Here is a 22398-nt window from a genome sequence, read left to right as displayed (position 1 = left end):
CACTGCAGCCAGCTGCTGCTCTGTGACTCAGTCCCACCTGGTCTCAGGGCAGCCTGGGGCTGCACGTGCAGAACGGAAGTTCAGGTATTAGGAGGAGCCTGCTGCAGGGGCCCGGGCTCACATCAACCATGCTGAATCCAGAGAACTGATGAGCTCTGGCCTCAGCACCAGGAGCGCTCTGGTAGGCAGCGCCCACTTCCTGCCTACTCTGAATGATTCTAAGGTTTTCACTGAGGTCTCCTGGCTGCATCGCCCCCCCGCCGGCCGCCTCGCTCTCATGGTTTTTTGATGTGATGTCATCAATCTTCACATCCCTTTGCCTTCATGTTCATTTCTGACCTGTTTGTAAAAGGTTCTGTATGAATAAAGTTTCGTATTCCCGTCGGATTGAAACAGTGGCCACAGTTAAAGTAAAAACAGCGTTTATTAGGAAACATGAAGTATTTACAGACAGTGATTCACACTCAGACACACACAGACACAAGGTGCACACAGTTTAATACTGATTTCAAATCCACCATCGGCTCACACACGCTTCATTTTCTCCTCCACCATCTGCAGCAGCCGCTCAGAGTACGTCTCCAGCAGAGACGCCGTCCTGCGGTCCTCCAGCTGACCGCAGGGGACGCTGCCACCCGACTCCCGCAGCACCTCCTGCATGTCAGAGCGAACTACGTCAAACGCCTCCAGCATCGCTGACGACACCTGGAGACGTCGCTGCGAGCCAGCGAGCGTTGCGCCGAGCTGCAACACAAACAACAAAGAAAACGTGAGGCGGACACTAACGAACAAACACAAACGCCTGCGTGACGCTTTACATTTGATTATCGTTCAGCGATTCAGAAAAACGACAAAAGAAGAAAAAGAAATATGATGATTCAAAGAAAAGTGACGATTCACATCAGTGTTGATATCCTAATAACAATGTGTGAAGAAGAAACCTTCTGGTAAAGATGGACAGCTCGTCTCGCCGTCGCCCTTAGCTCGGCGGCGATCTGCAGACACTGCACGCTCACCGACTCTTCGTCTCCTCCCGAACCTGCACACAAACATCTGTTCTTACAGCCTGAAGCACAAGCATGGCATCGTTACAATACGCTGTATTCTTTCTAACAGCCAGCAGAGGGCGATGCAACGGACAGTTCTGGGAAAAAACCATTGACGACTTTGTGGTTCAGTAACTAATTTCAGAATTGTAGTCGTGCGTTTTGTCAGGATTATCCAGGGCATGCTCATTGGCTAACGGTCTGTCAATCACAAAGTATTAGTCAATGAGCTTTTGGTTTCACAGTAAGATCAGCCCCCCGTCATGGTGAAAGGGCGGCATCTTGAAATCAGCAGGTGACATCACGGCAGCTATGGCCTCTGTGGCGCTACACAGCGATCCAAGCAGCATCATCATCATCACAACTTTACAGAAAATTACCTTTACCTGTGAGAGTGGGGCGGAGCCTTTCCACCAGAGGGGAGGAGGACGAGGTGGGCGGGGCAGAGAGCAGCAAATCAGCTGATAAAGAAACATCTTTAAATGAGACCAGAAAAAGACGAAGCATCAGAGCAGCAGGTGTACAGGTCAGATATGAGTTACATAAAGATATGAGGAGAAAAGATAAAAGGGTAAAAAAAAGAAAGAAAAAATTACTGTAAATGTAACAATATCAGGAAGAAAATATATTTGTGTCAGAAGTTTCCAGCCAGGAGCATAAACGTGAGGCTGAAATGACTGTACAGTATACAGCTTTCAAAGCATTTACATACGGTCAGACCAATGAATGGTGCCCAAGTATTTTAACTGGACAAAGCTCAGACTACAACTGGTGCAGCTTACAAAGGATTTGTGTGACGGCACTTCTGGGACTGACCAATACTCAGAACAGTGAGAAAGTCCAGGGAACATTGTGAAGGTCTAAGAAGGACAACTGCAGATTTACACAAGTTAGGAAGGTCTTTAGGAGTCATTTCTGAACAGCTGCAAGTTATTCTGATGTTTCAATGCCAAGATCTGGAAGAACATCGAAACGGTCACCCTCAGATGGGATGAAACTGGTTAGGATGTTCATGATGATGTAAAACATCCATCATGGACCGAGAGGGTGCTGACCCAGAAACAAGCCCCCGCTCTGGCATTAACACTCGCAAGCTCGACAGAAATTTGCAGCTGCCCACATGGACGAGTCGAACGGCTTCTGGAGAAAAGACTGACGGTCAAAGGACGCGTTCATACCAGGAAAGTAACCTCTGTCAGTGCGTCGCAGCTGTGGCTACGATGTAGCTGCCATCACCTGTGTGTGTGTGTGTTACCTGGATCAGCTGGTCTTCGAGCTTCTTCCTTCATGGAGGCAGGGCAGGTGATGACCTCACAGGTGGTGGGTGTTGCCACAGGGGTCTGGATTAGAGTCTCCTCTGTGCTGCTGATATTACACCTGTCAACTATGAGCTGTGAAATCACCTGAGTGGGCGTGGTCCACACCTGCAGGCTGACAGAGGGTTTGTCGAGGTTGATAATTCCCATTTTTATCATAAAGAAACCAATAAAAAACAAAACGGATGCTCTCACCGACGTTCAGTGAGAGCATCTCACCCGCCGCCCTCTGATCAGTGCCTCAGGTCAGTCCCACACCAGCAGCCTCACTAACAGCTGCTTCCCCCCACACCCACCTGAGCCATGGTCTGCGTGACCCTCATCACTCAGGCCATGTGTGCCTTTGTCCTACGTCTGAACACATCTGACACTGTTGTTGTTGTACAATGAAAACACAAGGACTAGCTGAGAGTGTTATAAGACTTCTAGAAGTCTTTATTCATGTGGTAATAACTGAAATGAAGCGATTTTAGAGCTCGTCTCCTGCGAGTCCTCGCCTCTGCTTTACATGTGTGAGAAATGAGTCACCTTAAACCAGGGCTGATGGAAAATGTTCAGTAAAGACAGGAAAGCCCAGCTGGTGTGGGGGGGACCGGGGGGTACCTGCTGGTCTGGTCCTGGTGGTTGTCAGGTTTGCTGTCCTGTCTAGCAGAGAGCAGGGTGGAGGCTGGAGGCTGGCACTCTGCTGGAGAGGGGAGGTTCTCTTTGTTCTCCTCCAGCGTGGGCGTGGAGGAGGGCGAGGAGGTGGAACCCGGAGAGTCCCGGCTCAGTTTGGCCCTGGAGCTGGCTGTGGTTCCCAGGTGTCTGAGCCGAAAAGCCGACGGTTGGTCCGCCGCCTCCTCGCTGCAGCTGTTTTGGGCCGTGATGGTCCTGGAGGTCACGTCTGATTGGTTAGAAGAGAGCAGAATGTAAGCGAGCTGCGATCAGAGCAGGAAGTGGTGTCCCTGAGCGCCGTTCAGAGAAGATCGTTTCACAGTCACCCGATTCTGTGAAGATTACTGATAAGGACAGTTACAGCCAGGCTTCAGATACAACCTCATGTGAACACACCGTCTGTGACCTTTGACCCCTAAACATTCCCACCACCACAACCATGATTTGCTGCACAAAATAAATAAATAAATAAATAAATCGGAAGACGCCACACAAACACCCGGGTGCCCGCAGCGGCGTACAGACACACCTCCTAACGTCTTTCTGCACAGGACGACCAGCGCCGTGTTTCTTCTGCGGGGTGTGCCATGGCGATGGGGCTGATGGGAAATTTTGCAGGAAGCTCTTCTATGGAGGGCTGATTGTCGGCAGCTCGCTGTGAGCACACAAACACATGGAGTCCCTCAGAGAGACGTCCTGGAGCCTCTGTCGCTTCTCTTAAGCTGTTTAACTGTTACAGCACAGGAAGTGTGTGACGTGTGTGCGAGTGTGCTTCCTCTGCTTAACCACAAGTGTGTTAACTTTTATCAAACAAATGAGTGAAGACAGAAACACGGAGCTCCGGCGCGGCGCTGCAGCGACCGCACTGAACACTGAACGCGGCGCTGCTCAGCTCCAGCCGAGCTCTCCATCACATCCTTGCAGTTTTAATCTTGATTACTAACCTGATTAAACATCATCCATTATTATTTCCAGCTTCACCTCCAGATCGGACCGCGGCGCGGTGACAGTGATCTTCAGCTAACTTTGCTTTTAATTCACATTTTTCATATTAGGAAACAAAACCTGTGGTTTTAAAAATGTTATTCTGAACTTAACAAGTTTAGATTAAACACAAAATAAAAAGACCTTTGCAGCATCAAAACTCAAACCATCACGTCCGGCTCTTTTCATTTTCAGACTGGAGACTAAACTGCAATCTGTAATCAACCTCTGCCTGCCTTTCACACAGCTCACGTCTCTGCATCGCCTGTGTGTGTCTGCAGGACCGTCCTCACTAAAGCGGAGCAAAGAGGAAGCGTCAGAGAACATCGGCGGCAAACGTGCACACATTATCTGATGTACACTCACATCCTGCTCAACCACAAACCTCCAAGTCGGACGAGCTGAGACTCTAAACCTCATCTGAGGACGCCGCAGCACGAGCCTTAAGAGCGGCTTTGGGCGATACGAGAAGGTGGCAACACTGCTTTTAGAAATAAAAACAAAACGCCTCTTTCTATTAGACTGTAGATGAACTGAGGTCATGACTGCACTGCACCAAATTACCACCAGAGGGCAGTCTCTCCTGGGGGCTCAGCATCACTTTTCTGTACTTTTATGCAGATGTGCCAGCTGTTGTCTGTTCTACTCTTTGTTCCAATAAGAAATGTAACTTCATGTTATCCAAACAGAAACTAATAAACCTGAAAATTTGGTCTTAAAGACGGATTTTGTCAAATCTTAAGTTTAATTAGAACAATAAGATGAAATTATGTCTTTGATTTCTTCCATTTTTCCACTGAAATGTCAGGAGTCCACATCTGTAGTGAGACCCTGTCAGGTTATTTTACCAAATTTCATTAAGTCTTCATCCACTGCTCCTTAATTGGCCGTCGCCATGGTGAACCCTGTCATTACTCACAGCTGTCAGTTTGTTGAAGCTGCTTCCTGAAACATGGCGACTGCAAGGACCAATCAGCTGTTTGGGAGCAAAGCGATGAGCGCGTGCCGTCGCCTTCCCTGAGTCATCGAGCCAGAAACGCAGAATGTGACCGAGCTGCTGCGACAGCTGATGCTTCTCAAGCTTTGACAGGAAACTCACCTCCTCCTCCCGCTGCTCCTCCCCCGTTCTCTCCCCCAGTCAGCCCGGCTGATGAGACGTCGCTGCTCGACTCGGAGTTCACCTGAAAAACAAGTTTCCTCTTCAACGTTACAAACCTCAGCCATGGCCGCTCTCAGGCGCGCCCCGACAGGTCAGAGGTCGTGTCCACAGCTCATGCTGCATTCTTGTAGCATCAAGTTGGAGGCGGGGCTCTGGAAACGCCCACATGCATGTAAACTAACTGTCGACTGTGCCGTGTCATTATTTGTTGCCTGAAAATGCTGTAAAATGAATTTGTTTTGTAACTGAAAGGAAAATTTGGAATCAGGCGTTTGCCTCGGTTTGAAATCCAAGAGAAGCGCTGAGCGGAGGCGCCACTCCTCATGTGGACACGCCCCCTGCATTACAGGCTTGTGTGCATTTACCGATGTGGTGCTGATGTTGCTCTCCTCAGAGATCCTAGTCGGGATGGAGACGGGAGGCGGAGCTCGGCTCGCCCTGAAACAGCAGCAGAGACAAGATGGACACAAAGTCACGTAGGAGTCAGAAGTGACGGAGGCGAGTGGTACCTGCAAGCCTGCAGTGACCCTGCAGGTCAAAGGTCACGGCTTCACTGTGGATTGTGGGTAAGCTGACCTGATTCTGTCCTGGAAGCGGGACAGGAAGCGGGTGGAGATGCTGAGTCGGGGGTTCAGGAAGTGCTTTTCATCTGGAGGCTGCAGAGTCTTCAGGTCTGTGTCAAACTTCTCTGGAAGGTCAAAGGTCATGTTAGCAGCTCAGTAACTGTCAGAGGATGGCAATGATGAAGATGTTGGTGTTTACCTTCGCTCAGACCGGAGGCCAGAGTCTCAAAGTGGTTCTTCAGAGAGTTTCTGTCCTCGTCGTCCTCCAAACCCAAACTGCCCACTGAGCTGCCCTGACTCAGGGAGTCTGTGTCTGAAACAGAAAGGGCGGAGCTTGTGATGACTCGTGATGGGAAACAGAGGAAGGTGCGCCTCTTATCACTTATTTTGAAAGGTTTGATTGTCCAGTTAACTTGCTGTAACAGATTGGATGCTTTTATTCTTAAAATATGACAAAACTAATCAATTTAAAGCATCCTTCTAAACTGATGAGGCACTTTACTTCAGTGAGTTCCTTTATTGTGAAAACCCCTCGATACTAGGCTTAAACATGTGGAACAATTTCTAACCAAGTGAAGGATTTTATCATGTAAAGCCGACACTAAAGCATTCTTTAACCTGAGGAAAAGCTAGCATCTAAGGATTCCAGTCATTTAGTGTATCTAAGTGGGAACTTTTCCTATTTTAACCTGATATTAATTGATTTATTGATTGATTGATTTTAATCTGATATTGTTCTGTGGGCTTTTATTTTGAAACTCACCCCTGGGGGAGTGAGGCTCTGTTTTGAGCTTCCTGTAAAGGGTTAAACTCTGACCTGGATCATGCTGCTGCTCCAGACTTCCTGCTGATCCCTCAGAACAGGCGGAGTCTGGACTCAGCTGAGTCTGCCACACAGGCTCCTCCCCTTGACCTCTGACCTCCAGCTGGCTCAGTGACTGCTGTGGAACGGGAACACCCTCCACCTCAAACTCGCTGAAGACAAACATCGGAGCGTTTCAAAAACAGACTTCATGAAAACAGCAGCATCATCATCGTCGTCAGGTGTAACCCTCACCTTTCAGGGGTGACCGTGGTGTTGCTAGGATACAGGATGAAGTTGTTCTGCTCTCCACCTGCTGTCTGCACCACCTGAACATCAGTCAGTCAGACTCCGCCCACATTTCAGCCACCACAACCTCATTAACCAATTACTCAAACTTCAAGCTTTGGCCATCTCGACATGAAGAAGCCACACCCACCACCATCACAGATTGTAATGGTTGCGATTTACAGTCAAAAAAAATTATCAATATTAATATTCATTGATCCGGCAGCCTGGTCCTTACCTCTTTCTCCTCATCCTCCAGCAGATACTCCAGACTCTGAGGGTGGAAACCCTCCTCTTCTTCCTCCTCCTCATCCTCCTCCCCCTGGCTCTTGTTGAGACTCGGAGAGAAGTTGGAGCAGAAGGTCAAAGGGTTCATCTGCTCCGCCCACCGACTGCGCACTTGACGAGGCTCGCTCTCCGACTGGATGGTGGAGGAGGCTCCGCCCTGTCCTTGCTGAACGAACACACACACACACACACACACACACACAGTCTATAGTGTGGTTGATCATTATCTGCGAGCAGATTGATGAGCTGAGGGTTAGAGGGCGGAGACTGACCAGCTTCTTGAACCACAGGGGGAGCTTCCCGTTGGTCTGAAGCAGCGGAGCGTCTGAAACAAACAAGTCAGGACAGAAAAGACTCATCGTTCTGGTTCTGGCTGATTCACAGAAACACTGGAAGTTTAGCACAGATGCTTCCTCCGGCCTGGCAGGGCTCAGTCTAACGTCTGAAGCTGTGAACTCCTGTCTGAGCCCGAGGGAGCGCTTTCAGCTCCTGCAGCTTTCAGCGAGTAAAAGAGGATATGACTCACAGCAGGAAGTAGCGAGCCCGCGCACGTGTCATCAGGAATCCCCTGACCGATGTGGGATCTGCACCAATGTTTGGACCGTCTCAGGTTTTACGCTTTCAGTTTCAGACTTGACCTGACAGGCAGCAGAGACGCTGAGGATAAGGGGAGGACTGAGGCCCACTACAGTGACAACCATACACAGCAGGTGTGGGAGGGTCTGCACCCACTTGAAGGCCAGCAACAGCACGACGTCAGAGGCTGTGCTTGCAGAGTAGCAGAACAGTTTGTCCACCTCAAAGCGTGCAGCAGCTCTGCTCACCCGGTGCAGGAGCGCGAGGCGAGCATCATCGTGTCCCGCCCCCATTGTTACAGCGCTCCACACGAACCTCGCCCAACAAGAAGAACAGGGGCGCAGTGCTAGGCTGCTCTTTGCTGGCTTCAGCTCTGCACGATGCTTCCTCTCACCACCTGCTGCTGGATCAGAGACTTTCTGTCTGTGTGCAGAAAGTCAGAGTGGGTCCCCATCTTTCCACAGCCCCCCGCCTTGATATCAGCTCGCCACAGGGCTGTGTGCCAAGCCCTCTACTGTACTCATCTCACACCTGTCAGTACAACGACACCGGCGTGGTGGGCCTCATCTCCAGTCCCAATGAGACTGCATACAGGGAGGAGGTCTGACGGTGGAGGTGTGGTGTCCTTTACACCTCCAACACCAAAGAGCTTATCACTGATTTCAGGAGGAGGACGTCCGACCTGCAGCTCATCTGCATCAAAGGAGAGTGTGCGGCGAGGGCGCCCAGCTGCTACTTCCTGTGTGTGCACATGGACGCAGACTTGCAGTGTAAGTTTCTTCTGTGTGGTTTACCATGGCCCTCACTGGCCTCTCCCGTTTGTCCCTGAAGGGGCGCTGTAACAGCTGCTGTCTCATTAGGGCACGACATGCGGCGGCGAGGGGAGGAGACGTATTTGTACTGCTGCCCTGTGAGGAGCCTCACAGCGCTGTACTGATGCTGTTTTTGCACAGACTCTATTTATTCTGTGTCTGCGATACACCGTTGATGTGCGTCAGTACCACAGCTGCCTGCACAAAGTATCACCGTGTAAACACAACAAAGAGCTCAGCTGTTTGCTTCACCGGACTGGACAAACCGCTCTCAGTGAACTCGTCCTCACCAGGACACGGGTCCAGCCTGCAGGGAGTCCTCCGCTCCTCCTCCTCCTCCTCCTCCTCCATCTGAGGCAGCTGGGAGGAGGGCACCGTGATGAAGGTCTCCCTCCTGAAAAACGCCATGAAGCAGAACGTGAATTAACCCCAACATCTGCTGCACCTTCTGCAGCGTCCCATCGCATCTGACTTACCTAATGTTCGGCTTTTTGTGGGTTTCAGGTGCAGCGGTCAGCCTGACGCCCCGCCTCTTCCTCATGGTGCTGGTCATCTGAGCGTCCAGCCGCCACACAAACACACAGCTACACAAAGCAAAGAGTCGGTCAACGCTTTCCTGCACATCGGTCTGAGCAGCGCGTCGTCTGACCGCTGAGCTCACCTGTCTCCTGACACCGTGATCAGGTGTCTGCAGTCCTGACTGAACCTGATACAGGTGACCAGCTCTGAGGAGACAGCGCAGCACAGACACGTTTAGCTGACAGTTTAAACTCCTCAAAGACACGCGCGTGAAGCTCGGGGATTCGCTCACCTGAATGGCCGAACAGGGTGGCGACGCACTCTCCTGACCCGTAGTCAAAGATGGTGATGTTTTTGTCCGAGCAGCTGGTGGCGAAGAAGGAGCCCGACGGATCCATCTGAACCTGCAGCTCCGATTGAGACACATCGTTTCAGCCGTTTCCACAAGACACACCATAACCTGCAATCATTAACCCCGCCCCCTCACCTTCAACAGGGCCCCCTCATCGCTGGACGAGCCTTTCAGACACTTCTTCAGTTTTCCTGTTTCCACGTTGTAGACCCTGACACACACACACACACACACAGACGCACACACAGACGCACAGACACACACGCACAGACACACACACACACACACACGCGCGCGCGCGCGCACACACAGACACACACACACACACACAGACACACACACACACACACACAGTTTTGAACCCGTAGCTTCGTGTGCACTACAGCGGTGCTCTGATGGCACCGGGACACGCATCAGTAACACACCTCAGCCTCTGATGATGTTCAACAAACACCAACAAAACAAAGATCAGAGCCAAACACGCGCCGTCGAGTGCGGCCAGGATTAGAGAGGAGCGATGATGACAGCGAGTGATGGAAGAGCTGCCCCGACAGGAAGCTGCAGGGCTACGAGCCTCTGCTTCTGCAGACTCAACAGCTGGACCCGCAGCGATAAAACACGCCGTTTTTATTCTAACGTCAGAAAGGTCGTGCTGTCAATCTCCATAAGATACCGAGGCTACGTCGCTTTCACGTACAGGAAATTCATCTTCTCCATTTTGCAAGGGGCAAAACTGTCCACACGGGGTTATAGGTCACGTGCTACTGAGGGACTGGGCTCTGAACGAAGAGCTCGAGTGACCAAAGCTTTAGTAAAACCATCCAATCTCATTTCCTGACCCCTCCCTCAGTGCCCCCCTGTCTCAGGGCAGTTCTTCGTCCCCACAGTTGCCAAGCGCTGCTCATTAAGGATTCATCTGACTGATGGAGTCCCACCCCCCCCCCCACTGTCTTTACACGACAACATTAGGAGCTGTCAGGTGACTTGTTCAAGGTCGACCCTACAATAACACATACAGAGAAACCAAACAATCACATGACCCCCTATGAGCAGCACTGTGGTGACAGTGGGAAGGAAAAACTCTGTTTAACAGGAAGAAACCTCCGGCAGAACCAGGCTCAGGGAGGGGCGGGGCCATCTGCTGCGATTGGTTGGGGTGAGAATTAAGGGATCCAACCGGTCGCGGTTTAAATGTTTGAATGAAACTGAAGGTGCCGTCTCACGGAAGTAACCTTCCCTCAACGCCTGCCCCGTTCTCCAGATTACCTTCAAGGAGGAATCAGAATCATCTTTACTCGACTTTATCAGCTGATATCTGCCCACGTGATTAACAGGCTGCGTCGCCTCGCGGCCTCTGAACGAGCTGCGCAGCCACAAACTTGCTCTTAACGACACGTTTCCAGCAGCTGTGACCACGCGCAGAGTTTCTCACCTGACGTTTCGGTCCTGACAGGCGACGGCGACGTGCGTCCGGCTCGAGTCCAGGTCCATGTCGTACAGAGTCGTCTTCTCCACCACGTGGTGACTCCTGGAGAACTGCAGGCCCTCCGAAGTCTGGACCACGACGAGTCGTCCCGGAGCACGGAACCATGGGAAACGGACGGCGGCACCAATCAGCAGGTAAATAAAACCAGTCAGGAGTTTAACCAAAAAAAATCAGACTTTGCAGAAACAGAACAGAAATCGACCAATCAGAAAGTGGATCATCTGCAGGCGTGCACGAGGGAGCCTCACCTGCTCAGCTGTCTGGAAGTAGATGCTCTTGTCGGCTCCACAGCTCACGAGTCGAACCTCCGGGCTCTCACCTGCAGCACAGGTAACAAAGTGACATCGCTGGGAGAACACGACACAGGTGCGTATGGGATGAAGGGCGGCGTCGTGTGGGCGGAGCTGGGGTACCTGTGAACTTGACGGCGGTGATGGAGGCCGAGTGGTCATTCAGGGTCTGCTCCAGGCTGTAGTTCCTCTCCAGGTCGAAGACGTGGATGAGTCGGTCTCTGCTGGCCGACGCCAACAGCTTCACACCTGAAACGCCACAAATCGCGTCATCACTCAGGAGCCGCACCACACTCAAGCCCACCCCCACAGAACCACGCCCAGCCAGCAGGGCTGAGGGTCTCTGATGGGCGGAGTCGTAGACAGGTTTGGATTACTCTGAGGCGCTGCTGATCTGCATCTTCACGTCCTCACCGACTGATAGGGCTGCTCAATTAATCGAATTTTAATCACGATTACGATCTGGGCTTTCAACGATCATTAAAAATGACGGAGCCGATTATTAGCCCCTCCCTCATTTATCCGCGACACCTTAAAGGCCGGTCCGTGAAAATATTGTCGGGCATAAACCGTCCATGGCGCAAAAAAGGTCGGAGACCGCTGATTAAGAGGACCCGAGGGAAGCTCGGAAAGCTAAGCAGAAGTTATTTGGAGAGGAGAGTGACTGCTGTTGGTTGAAAAGAGAGGTTAAAAAAAAAAACTTCAGTGGTGTTGCACACTATTTTATATTATTTTTTAAAGTCATTGTTAACCCTTTAAAGCCGGTCAGAGCAGCACGCTCCGTGTTGTGTAACTATTTTTAAATCCCTGTAGAACCTGGACCCTGTAAGCTAGCGCAATAATTTGTTTTGCATATGAAACCGGAGGAGTTGTACTTACATCTGATGCCATCAGCTTGTCCTCGGTCACGGTTTCCTTCCACATATAGCTTTGCAAAAATTGCATAAAAAGCGCTTGCAGGAACAAAAACGTAATATTCCAGAAACACGCTTTGCCGATCCTATCAGCTGTTCGTAACACTTCCCACAGTGAAATGATGCACCTGCTGTTTTCTTTGCAAATTTGCATCATAGGATTGTTTTTTGTTTTTCCTGCAGTATATAAAAATTGCTGTATCTCCAAAATAAAACTATGAAGAGACTCAAAATAAATTTCCTGTTGTTGTAAACTATTTTTTGCAACTTTATTGTATTTAAAGTTTTGAGGGATAAACCTCTTAAATTTCTCCAAGTAGAAATATATGTAAACAAAACAAAAGCGATTTTCAATATTTTTTGTAGTTTATTGCACTTTTTTGCAATTTATGTAATTACTATGCACTTAATGCATACATATTATTAAAATATGGGCTATAACAGTTGTATTGATGTATAGCAACTTGAAATGCTCCCACAAATGGCACTACAGCATGTAAACATATAATATAAGCTCTGGCGGACTTGGTTCTATAGTAGGTCTTAAAGGGTTAAATAAATATCGTCAAATAATCGAGATCTCAATTTCAGTGAAAATAATCGTGATTATCATTTTTGCCATAATCGAGCAGCCCTACCGACTGATGCTTTCAGATTTAAACGTTTGAGCAGAACGATGGCGTGTAGAACACTCGCCGCGTGTGCCGGGACATCCTACCTGTGGAGACCGGGGAGAACTCCAGACACAGCACCTCCGAGTCGTGAGCCTCGATCTTCACCAGCTCATCCAGGAACTGCAGCCCAAAGATCCTGAACACAGAAACAGAAACGAGTCAGCCGACCTCGTCCGCGTGAGCCGAGCTAACCGAGCGCGCTCGGTTCTCACCGCAGGTTTCCGCAGCGGTCTCCGGCCGCCAGGTGCCGTCCGTCCGGGCTGATGCAGAGCACTTTGATCCCCGCCTTCCCGTCAGCTCCCGCTGCCTCCCCCTCTGCCTGCAGGTGCTGCGTGTTTTCCCCCATGTACAAGATCCTCAGCAGGTCCTGGGAGCAGACAGGAAGTCGTCAGAGACGGACAAACACAGAGTGTAATTTGGTTTTGTCACTGCCTCACGTTGCTGTAGAGGTTTGTGTGCGTGCCGGGGGGGTCGGAGTGCCACAGTCTGATGGTGTTATCGGACGAGCAGGTGAGGAAGGATGACGGAGGCAGGCAGGCCGGCTCCGGCAGCTCCGGGTACACCTGAACAAAGTACGACGAGACCCAGAGTACTTCAAACTGCTCTCACCGAATCAACGGCACAGAAGTGGAGAAGCAAGAAGACTGAGCTGAGTCAAGTTTGACTTATCTGCCTGCTTTGTTTCGCTTAATGCGCCTCATGGTCAGTAACAGATGCAGTAATGGTTCTAGTAACAACTGTGGTGCTGCTGGCTTTCCTGGCAGTATCTCAGCAGTATGTGCAGTAATGCTCGTGTGTGATTTCCATCGTAGTATTCTGGAAACAGTCCTGTACCTCTGGCTGTACAGGCAGTGTACTTCGTAGTAGTTTCAGGAGTATTATTTCATATACTGAAGGAACATAACTAGCAGTTTTTTGCCTCTCAGTATTGTTGGATCTACTAGCAGTACTTCCACAACAGTAGTGTTGCCTCGCCTCTGTCAGTGCGCCCCAGGGTGGCTGTGGCTACAATGTAGCTGCCATCACCAGTGTGTGAATGTGTGTGTGACTGGATATGTAAAGAGCTATATAAATACATCTGTCTCTGTGAGTAGTACTTACAGCAGTATCCCTGCGATTCTGGTTAGTATTTATGGGAATATTTCTAGCAGTACTTCTTACAGTATTTCTTGTAGTACTACACCGACCTCGACGCTCCAAACACAGCCGCTGTGGTACAGAGCAGAGTACAGCTTCCTGGCGTTCCTCACGTCCTTGACGTCCCACACATACAGGCTGTGGTCGTTGTACACGCAGGTCAGGTGTCTGGCAGCGGGGTCAAAGGTCAGAGCCAGTGTGTCTGGGTACTGAGCACCTGGGCTGGCAGGTAGCAGGCTTCTGTGGAACAGAGTGAGCGATCAGCAGAGTTCTGCTGTACACCGTTGGCTTCGTTTGCAGTATCCGTACCCGCTCTGAGCGAGGTCGACTCCCAGGCGGTGCGGCCGGTGCAGCGTGGTGACATACTGCAGGTTGGACGGGCCGAACACTCGGACGACGCCATCGGCGCAGCCGCAAAAAACGAAGCTCTCGCTGACCGCCAGACAGCTCGCCGACGACGTCTGTGAAGGAGAAGAGCGGCTCAGAGAGGAGCGTCCGGGCGCCGTCAGACCTCGGTCAGCTTCAGTCATGTATGATATCAAATATACCCGCCTTTTAACTGTGCGACTTTAGGACCGCGCTTCAAAGCTGTCGTTTATGAGAACGCTTCCTGTCACATGACTCGCGCTCAGAGGTCTTTCTGATTGGTTCTAAGATTAGATTCCTCATGTTTGCTCATTACAGACATAATTAGCAGCACTGACAGTATATTTGGTAGTATTTTAGTATTATATCTAATCACACAGGTGCACATATTCAGGTGAGATGTGGGCGGAGCTTGCCGACCTTCAGGTTGACCCAGGCCTCCAGGTGTCGGCTGCTGTTGAACAGACACAGCAGGCCAGAGCTGGTGATGCAGTAGGTGTTGGACGCTGTGCGGCCCCGCCCGCACGCCACCCCGCAGAACACGCTGTTCTTGTGGTCGCCTAGTAACCCCGAGCGGCCAATCAAAGGCACCGTGCTGTTCACCTGTGCGGAAGGAGAAATCAGGTGAGCAGTGACTTCAGATGAAGACGAGAGCAGCCGTGTTCGGCCGACGGGATGTCAGGCAGGTACCCGTCGTTCTTTGGAGGCGTCCAGGTACCAGAACTTGACGTGGCGGTTTCCCGCGGTGACGAAGTAGCTGCTGTCCTGGGAGAAGGAGACGGCGAACACGCGGCTCGACACTTTGTTGGAGGCGATGATGGAGCCTTTCTGAAAAGCAAGAGAACGGCGGCCGTCACAAACGTTACTTCATCGCAGCCACAGAGTCAGCGAGTGACTGGTGTGGATTCTTACACCCTGCACAGCTCCACTCTGCCCTCTGGTGGCTGCTTTGGTTCATGACCAGGTGAGCAGTGTGTGTGTGTGTGTGTGTGTGTGTGTGTGTGTGTGTGTGTGTGTGTGTGTGTGTGTGTGTGTGTGTGTGTGCGCTCACCTTCCAGTCCCACACGCTCACAGTCATGTCGTGCTGGTATCCCACAGAGACGATGTAGGAGCTGTTGGTGGAGAACGCCACGCAGGAAATGCCGTACTTGTGACACTGAACCTCGGCCACCTGACCTCCATCTAGCTCCCAGACCCGCACGCAGGGCATGTGACCGCTCTGAGAGAGAAGAACAGGTAACGAGTGTGACGCGTGTTTGTTCCTGACAGATAACCTTCTGTGAGGAGGAGGCTCATTTCTCTGCTTCCTCTGCACGAGTATCTACTAGGGGTGCAACGATATTCGTATCGATATTGAACCGTTCGATACAGTGCTTTCGGTTCGGTATGCATATGTATCGAACAATACAACATTTGTAATTTATTTTATCAACTTTCCTTCTGACGATGCTGTGTGTTGAGCGCTCAGTGAATCTGTGTTCGACTACTCCGCCTAGGCTGCACTGTCGAGCGCAGATCCACTGAGCGCTCCACACAGACAGCATAGTCAGAAGGAAGAGCGCAGGGCACCTCCCCCACCCTCATTCAGATCTGGCGTTTGGAATTATTTTGGTTTTCATGTGACGTATGACCCTGAAGGTAAGCGAGTCATGGACTAAAGTAAAACAGTATGTTGGATGTGCCATGCAATGCTCAATTACATGGGTGGGAACTAGTGTGTTAGCGCAGTTAGCTCGTTAACGTGTTGGCCGTCTAGCCCCATGCACGGGGCGATCGGCGGTAGCTCGTTAACAGAGATTTGCCGTGTTGTGGCGTTAAGGTCATTTCAACGAGATTAACCTGAAATCACTAGTGGGAACACAACGAATATGACTGCACATTTACGCCGACATCATCCTAGTGCAAAGACAAAAACAACAAGCATGCTACTAACTTTAGCCGAGTCATTTAGACAGCTGTTAGCACATGATTCTCCTTATGCTGCTGAGAATATAGCCCAGAAGAAGCGGATAGTATAGCTTTTATTTTGGAAAGAGACATTTCTCTGTAATAAACTCTCTTTTCCAAAGATGAGTGATTCCTCAATCAGATACAGGGCTCGCAATATCGCTAGCCCGACGTCCCGGGGCTAGCGATTTTTCCAGTCGGGCTACCAAAATCTATCTCTGCCCTGCCCGTCGGGCTATTGTAGGAAAAATATATGTCAATGCTTTTGCATTCTTTCAGAAATGTAGCTGGGTAATTATGTCATTGGCATCGGTGAGCCACTGTCACTATGTGACATATTGAAATCGCGTTTGAATTTGCGCTTGTTTTTTGCTTTCACTTTGCAATCGTGTGAACTGTGTATAGAGAGCGACAGCACTGATCTGTGAGTGATGATAATTTGTGCACCAATTCCTCTGACATCGTCTCATTAATCGTTAGCTCACTATGCAAACATGACAAGTGAAATCTCCCGCAGCTTAAACATGTGAGAGGTTGATCGCAGAGAATCGCTGAGCTTATGTGAGTCCGTGTGTAAAAGCATTTCAGTTCTGCTGAGCCAAATAAGACAGGTCAGGGTGAAGAAGTGACAGCCAAAGAAAAGCTTACCACAAAACGGAGAAGTTATGACAAATCAGACTATAAGGCAAAAAGAAAGTGCAGCTTTATGGTTTCATGGACAAAATAATTTCTGTGGCTGCAATATGACGAGCTAAATAACCAGGGCTGCACATAAGTGGTCCGCAGGTGCGTATTCGCTGTCAAAATAAAAAACACGCACAAGGGTTAGGGTTAAATTTAAAAACTGTACTTTTGAGTTAAAATATATATTTATAATTTTAATAAATGACAAATTAAAAATGCATGAACATTTTTTTTGTATCGAAAAAATATCGAACCGTGACACCAAAGTATCGAACCGAACCGAACCGTGAATTTTGTGTATCGTTGCACCCCTAGTATCTACGTGTGCTCGTGTTTTGTGCTGAGAACAACTCCTCTACATGAGAACCAGGACGCCCAGGGCCCGCTCCTGCCAGGCAGTCCCAGGACATCTCCTGGCTGGCTTGGGAATGCCTCGACGTGCTCGTCACCGTGAACCCCGGGAGCTTCACCGGCTGCACGCCCGAGTTACCTGCACGGTGTCGTCATGTTAGGGGGAGGTAGGGTGGGCAGAGTCAGTCGTGTAGGTTCTTACCTCACCGGTGACCAGGTGCTTCCCATCGTGAGAGAACGCCAACGCGCTGAAGGGTTTCCTGAAATACACAACACAGGTCAACACTTCTGTCCTGAGCAACACGCCCAAAGATCACCTGACCTCGAGGGTCCGCCCCGAGCTCAGGGTCGGCGTACCTGGAGGCGCTGATGATGTGACTCTGTTTGTTCTTCTTCGGGTGAAGCAGCACGACGACACACCTGCAACACACAAACAGGTTCACTGGGGTGAACACCATCTGCTGCCAGCGCCATCGCCCGGGTCCACCAGGCAGATGTGGAGCAGGAACGCTGCGAGAAAACAAACGCAGGCCGATCGGCGCCACCGGCCAGCAGCGAGCACAGCTCCATCCTCCTTTTCTGCCTCACACAGTCGTGCAGTCCTGGAGCGTCAAACACTGAAGCAACTAAACACCACAAAGACAAATAAAGTCGACTCGGTGACACGGAGTCAGAGTCCCCGTGACTGTAGTTGTTAGTATGTTGACCCGTTAACAGCCTTAAATTTGAAGTCAACCAGAGGACCGTTACAAACAGCTGTAGTTTCATCAGTTTACAGTCTGAGCTCCGGCTGCTTCGTGCTCCTTTTACTCTGTTGGCGGCGGGTCGCTGTGGACACGTCTGCTGCTTTCAGCTAACGTGTGCGTTACAAGAAGCGCTAAGTGTTCCTGCACATTCATCAGCTGGTATACGGCCCCGGTTCTCCCGGTCCCCGTTTATTCAGCCCGATTAGTGCTTTCAACCCGCCGCAGAAAAGAAGAATTAAAGTTGGTCTAAAGAATCAATACTTCCTATAGATAACCCAGGAAAGATCAATGCTTTAGATCAGATAAAGCAAGCACAAGCTGGACCAGGGCTCGCAAAATCGCTAGCCCGCCGTCCCGGGGCTAGCGATTTTTCCAGTCGGGCTACCAAAGTCTATCTCTGCCCTGCCCGTCGGGCTGTCGTAGGAAGGAAACGTATATGTCAATGCTTTTGCATTCTTTCAGAAATGTAGCTGGGTAATTATGTCATTGGCATCGGTGAGCCACTGTCAATATGTGACATATTGAAATCGCGTTTGAATTTGCGCTTGTTTTTTGCTTTCACTTTGCAATCCTGCGAACTGTGTATAGAGAGCGACAGCACTGATCTGTGAGTGATGATAATTTGTGCACCAGTTCCTCTGACATCGTCTTATTAATTGTTAGCTTACTATGCAAACATGACAAGTGAAATCTCCCGCAGCTTAAACATGTGAGAGGTTGATCGCGCAGAGAATCGCTGAGCTTATGTGAGTGAGCGTGTAAAAGCATTTCAGTTCTGCTGAGCCAAATAAGACAGGTCAGGGTGAAGAAGTGACAGCCAAAGAAAAGCTTACCACAAAACGGAGAAGTTATGACAAATCAGACTATAAGGCAAAAAGAAAGTGCAGCTTTATGGTTTCATGGACAAAAGAATTTCTGTGGCTGCAATATGACGAGCTAAATAACCGGGGCTGCACATAAGTGGTCCACAGGTGCGCATTCGCTGTCAAAATAAAAAACACACACAAGATAAGAAGTTGCAACACACACAATATTATACTTTAATGTATAATATTGTAACGGAAACAAAACATCAATCAAAAAATTGCTCTTTTTTATTCGGGCTACTTAAATTTATTTTGGGCTACCAAAAACTGAAGAGTCCCTGCCCGAAGGGCTACCAGGGATTTTGAAATTTTGCGAGCCCTGTGGACTATTGAATGAAAACACCATCAAGCTGACTTTGGCCCACATGGCAGTACGTGTGACATCAGCATACCTGCAGAGAGCTCGTCACCCGTCTGCCACACTCAAGATGATTTGAAATGTGTGATTTCAGATCAGAGGGCAGCGCAGCGTCAGTGAAGAAACGACCTGACTAATATTTGACACTGATCTGAGGTCAGCTCTTTGATAACTTATGCAGATAACTTCAGGTTTAACTGTGAGTTTACAGTCTGATGAAGGCAGGTCACCATGGTAACTGATGCTGCATACCTAACGAGCTGGGTCATGTTCTAGATCAACAGGTGTAGATGGACACATCCTGACCAATCAGATCTCTCTCAGACCGTTTGAGTGTCTGAAGTCTGATTTTAAGGACGCTCTGCTGCTGCTCACTGTGTGTCAGAGACACAGCGGCTCCACCAGAAACATCCCGACGTCTGCTGTGGCTGACTGAGACTGCTCACACCGAATCTGTGATCGGCGTGAGGAAGACTGTGGGTGCGGTAACAGCCTCTTTGTTTCACTGACCTCAGAGGTTTCCTTCCATCTCTCAACCGGCTGCTGACAGCAGTAAAAACTGCTCATTACTGAGGTTTGACCTCACTGGTCTGAACCGTCCGGCAGCTCAGCCTTCAACCTGCCCAACATACTCTCCATCACTCATGACCAACCCAACCCAAACCTTGGGTTAAACCCTGAAGTTTACTCCCTGAACCACGAATCCTACTATACTGCACAGAGCTCTGGTGGCTTAAAGGAGGCGGGACTTACCCTGCAGGGTAGGCAATGAGTCCTGTGTTGGGGTCAGAGGTCAAACCACTGCTGCTGGCTGTGCTGATACCCAAGACTTTCTCCAAACAGACCTGAAACAATAACACACACAAGTCCATTTAAAAATCTCATGATTTAACAGTCCCACCGTGCACACAGGTCGTTTCCAGTGATATAAGCAGAGGCCTCCAGCTCACACAGAACAACAGTGCACACAAAAACACAGAGACAACTAAAACCGGAGTCATCTAAGTGAAACTTGTTTTCAGCAGATTGAAACTGATGTCAGGAACATTAGGAATCAGCTGCTGTGGGATCAGAGCACGCTGTTTACATGAATCTGTGCCTAAAATAAACTTTTAAGAGAGTTTGTGTTCACTCTCCTTCAGCATGGAGTCCGTGTGAGGAGGAGACAGCCTCTCCCTCGGTCTGTTGTCTAAACTTTAGCCTGTGGCTGTAGCTGCTGTAACTTCGCAGCGATTTAAACTCCGCACATTCAGACTTCTCACTTCCGTAATAACAAACAGGCTCTTAGCCTCCAGGCCTCTCAGGTGCTTTTGATACTGGCTGTAAGCTAACCCGAGCTCCTCGCTAAAACTCTCACAGCTAACGGGACTGTGACGCTAGCAGTTAGCCTGTTAGCTGAGGCTGTACCCGGCTGCCGGAGCTCCTCTTCCCCTGGCTCTGTCTGCTCTTCCTCCCGGCCGGTTGCTTCCTCTTCGCGGGCTTGGCCGAACCGCAGTCCGCTCCCTCTGCCATGACAGCAGAGGTACTTGACACTTTGACAAAGTTAATAGAAATACTCGGGCTGATATCAGTCTAAACGCCGCAGCGTGGGTACATAAACCTCCCACAAAGAGAGCTTCTCCGCGGGTGATGAACTGCTGACAGCCGCCTGCGTCGTATAAACTGTCGCTACAGGAAACCTGACACTTTTGTCTGCGGCGGGACTCCGGTTCAAACCAAGCCCCGCCCACAAAACAGAGAACTAGCCAATGGACAGCGGAGGCGTAGAAATCCCGCCTAACGTCGCCAAACCAGCCAATCAACAATCCGTAGCGTCGCTATCGTCATCATTATTATTAGTAGTAGTAGTAGTAGTAGTAGTAGTCTATGGATAGTATAGCAATTTAGATATAATTTAGATATAGCAGTGATGGTTACAAAGTCTAACAGCTGCTGGGAGGAATGGGCCATAACGCTCCTCTGTGTACGCAGCAGTCTTTGACTGAAGGAGCGCTCCAGTTCTTCCACAGCTTCATGCGTGGGGGTGGAGACACTGTCCAAGAGTTCTTCTGTCTCCAACACCTGCACTGGGTCGGGGGGGCATCCAAGCCAGTGTTGGTCAAGTTACTTGAAAAAAGTAATTAGTAACTAATTACTGATTACTTCTTCAAAAAAGTAATCCCATTACTTTACTGATTACTTATTTTCAAAAGTAATTAGTTAATTTTCAAAAACATGATACACAACCTGAATACGCAATAAAGCAACAGACCTTTCAGCCCAATTCTATTTTTCTGCATAATCCATCATATGAAACTGAATCAAATGAAAAAGTCTGTTTTTAAAACTTGTTTCTTTAGTTTTAATCTTCTAACTTTTATGCACATTGCATTAAGCAAATATAAAATTATGTTCAAAAGTCTTTGACTTGCAGATATGTGTTTAAACCTATTTCCTGCATATTCCAGCACATAAAATAAAATAATGTTTTGTGTTTACACTCTTTCAAACAGATGCAAGTAAAACACAGCAGAAATAAATAAAATCAAAGACTCAGCAGCTCTGAGTCCTGTTGCTCTTAAATCTATAGTCACCTGTGTAGCAGGAGTGGGGCGGGTGGAGGTTTGTCCACAGTGGTCGTGTCAGTGGGGGGATCTGGGGGTTTCTCTGTGAGTGTCACGTTTCTGTGGCAGCGTGCTCGCTGCTCGCTCAGATTTGAAGTTTAATTCTTATGTTTCTCCATCTGTGAGTGAAGTTAGCTCTATTTCTTTTCTCTCCCCCTGAAATCAGCAGCTGGACCTTTAGCTGCAACACACTGTGAGACAAACTGCACACACACAGTTTGTGTGTTTGCTGATGATTGTTGAGCTGATAGAAACACTGCATTTTATACCTCTTCTTCTGTAGTGCTAGCTAGATTCTAGAGTACGATCAGCAGCTCGATCGCTGGTCTCAGCACAGGGACACCAAGGAGTGAGTGGCCAGCTGATCTCAGAGACGGTGGGGTATATATAGAAGGTCTGCCAGGTAAATGGGAGACAGGACATTTAAAATTTTATAAGCAAGACTTTAAATTCATTATAAAATAAAGAGGGTGCTAGCTAGATTGTTTGTGTCACGTGAGCAGAAGAGAAGCATCCTGGACAATTAATGCAAGAGGACCTAAGTTGATCACACAGCAGTGGGGAGTAGACTTCATCACAGTGCTGTTGAGCCAACCATCCCTTTAACACTAACTAGT

The 22398-nt window shown here is 49.4% G+C and overlaps 1 protein-coding gene across 1 annotated transcript; it reads right to left on the bottom strand.

Moving 5' to 3' along the window:
* Positions 1–466: 466 nt before the first annotated feature.
* wdr62 (WD repeat domain 62) lies at positions 467–20829 on the bottom strand. The gene is made up of 33 exons (XM_085371372.1): positions 20586–20829; positions 19932–20023; positions 17566–17628; positions 17411–17468; positions 15278–15445; positions 14917–15054; positions 14647–14829; positions 14170–14321; positions 13911–14100; positions 13161–13286; positions 12936–13090; positions 12768–12859; positions 11259–11384; positions 11094–11164; positions 10792–10913; positions 9495–9570; positions 9300–9411; positions 9150–9213; positions 8965–9072; positions 8779–8882; positions 7373–7425; positions 7051–7266; positions 6780–6853; positions 6540–6697; positions 5922–6035; positions 5736–5847; positions 5525–5597; positions 5100–5181; positions 2966–3245; positions 2302–2477; positions 1433–1522; positions 942–1039; positions 467–744 (listed from the first exon to the last, which is right to left on the bottom strand). Exons 1-33 carry the CDS (start codon positions 20688–20690, stop codon positions 526–528), a joined length of 4050 nt encoding a protein of 1349 aa, XP_085227498.1. The 5' UTR covers positions 20691–20829; the 3' UTR covers positions 467–525.
* Between the last annotated feature and the right edge of the window lie 1569 nt (positions 20830–22398).

This window comes from Diplotaxodon limnothrissa, linkage group LG14, assembly GCF_057381915.1.
Source record: "Diplotaxodon limnothrissa isolate DT_005_m linkage group LG14, D_limnothrissa_male_GT1.1, whole genome shotgun sequence".
Classification (NCBI taxonomy): Eukaryota; Metazoa; Chordata; class Actinopteri; order Cichliformes; family Cichlidae; genus Diplotaxodon; species Diplotaxodon limnothrissa.
The sequence above is the reverse complement of the archived record's forward strand: the minus strand, read 5'-3'. Positions and strand labels throughout refer to the sequence as shown.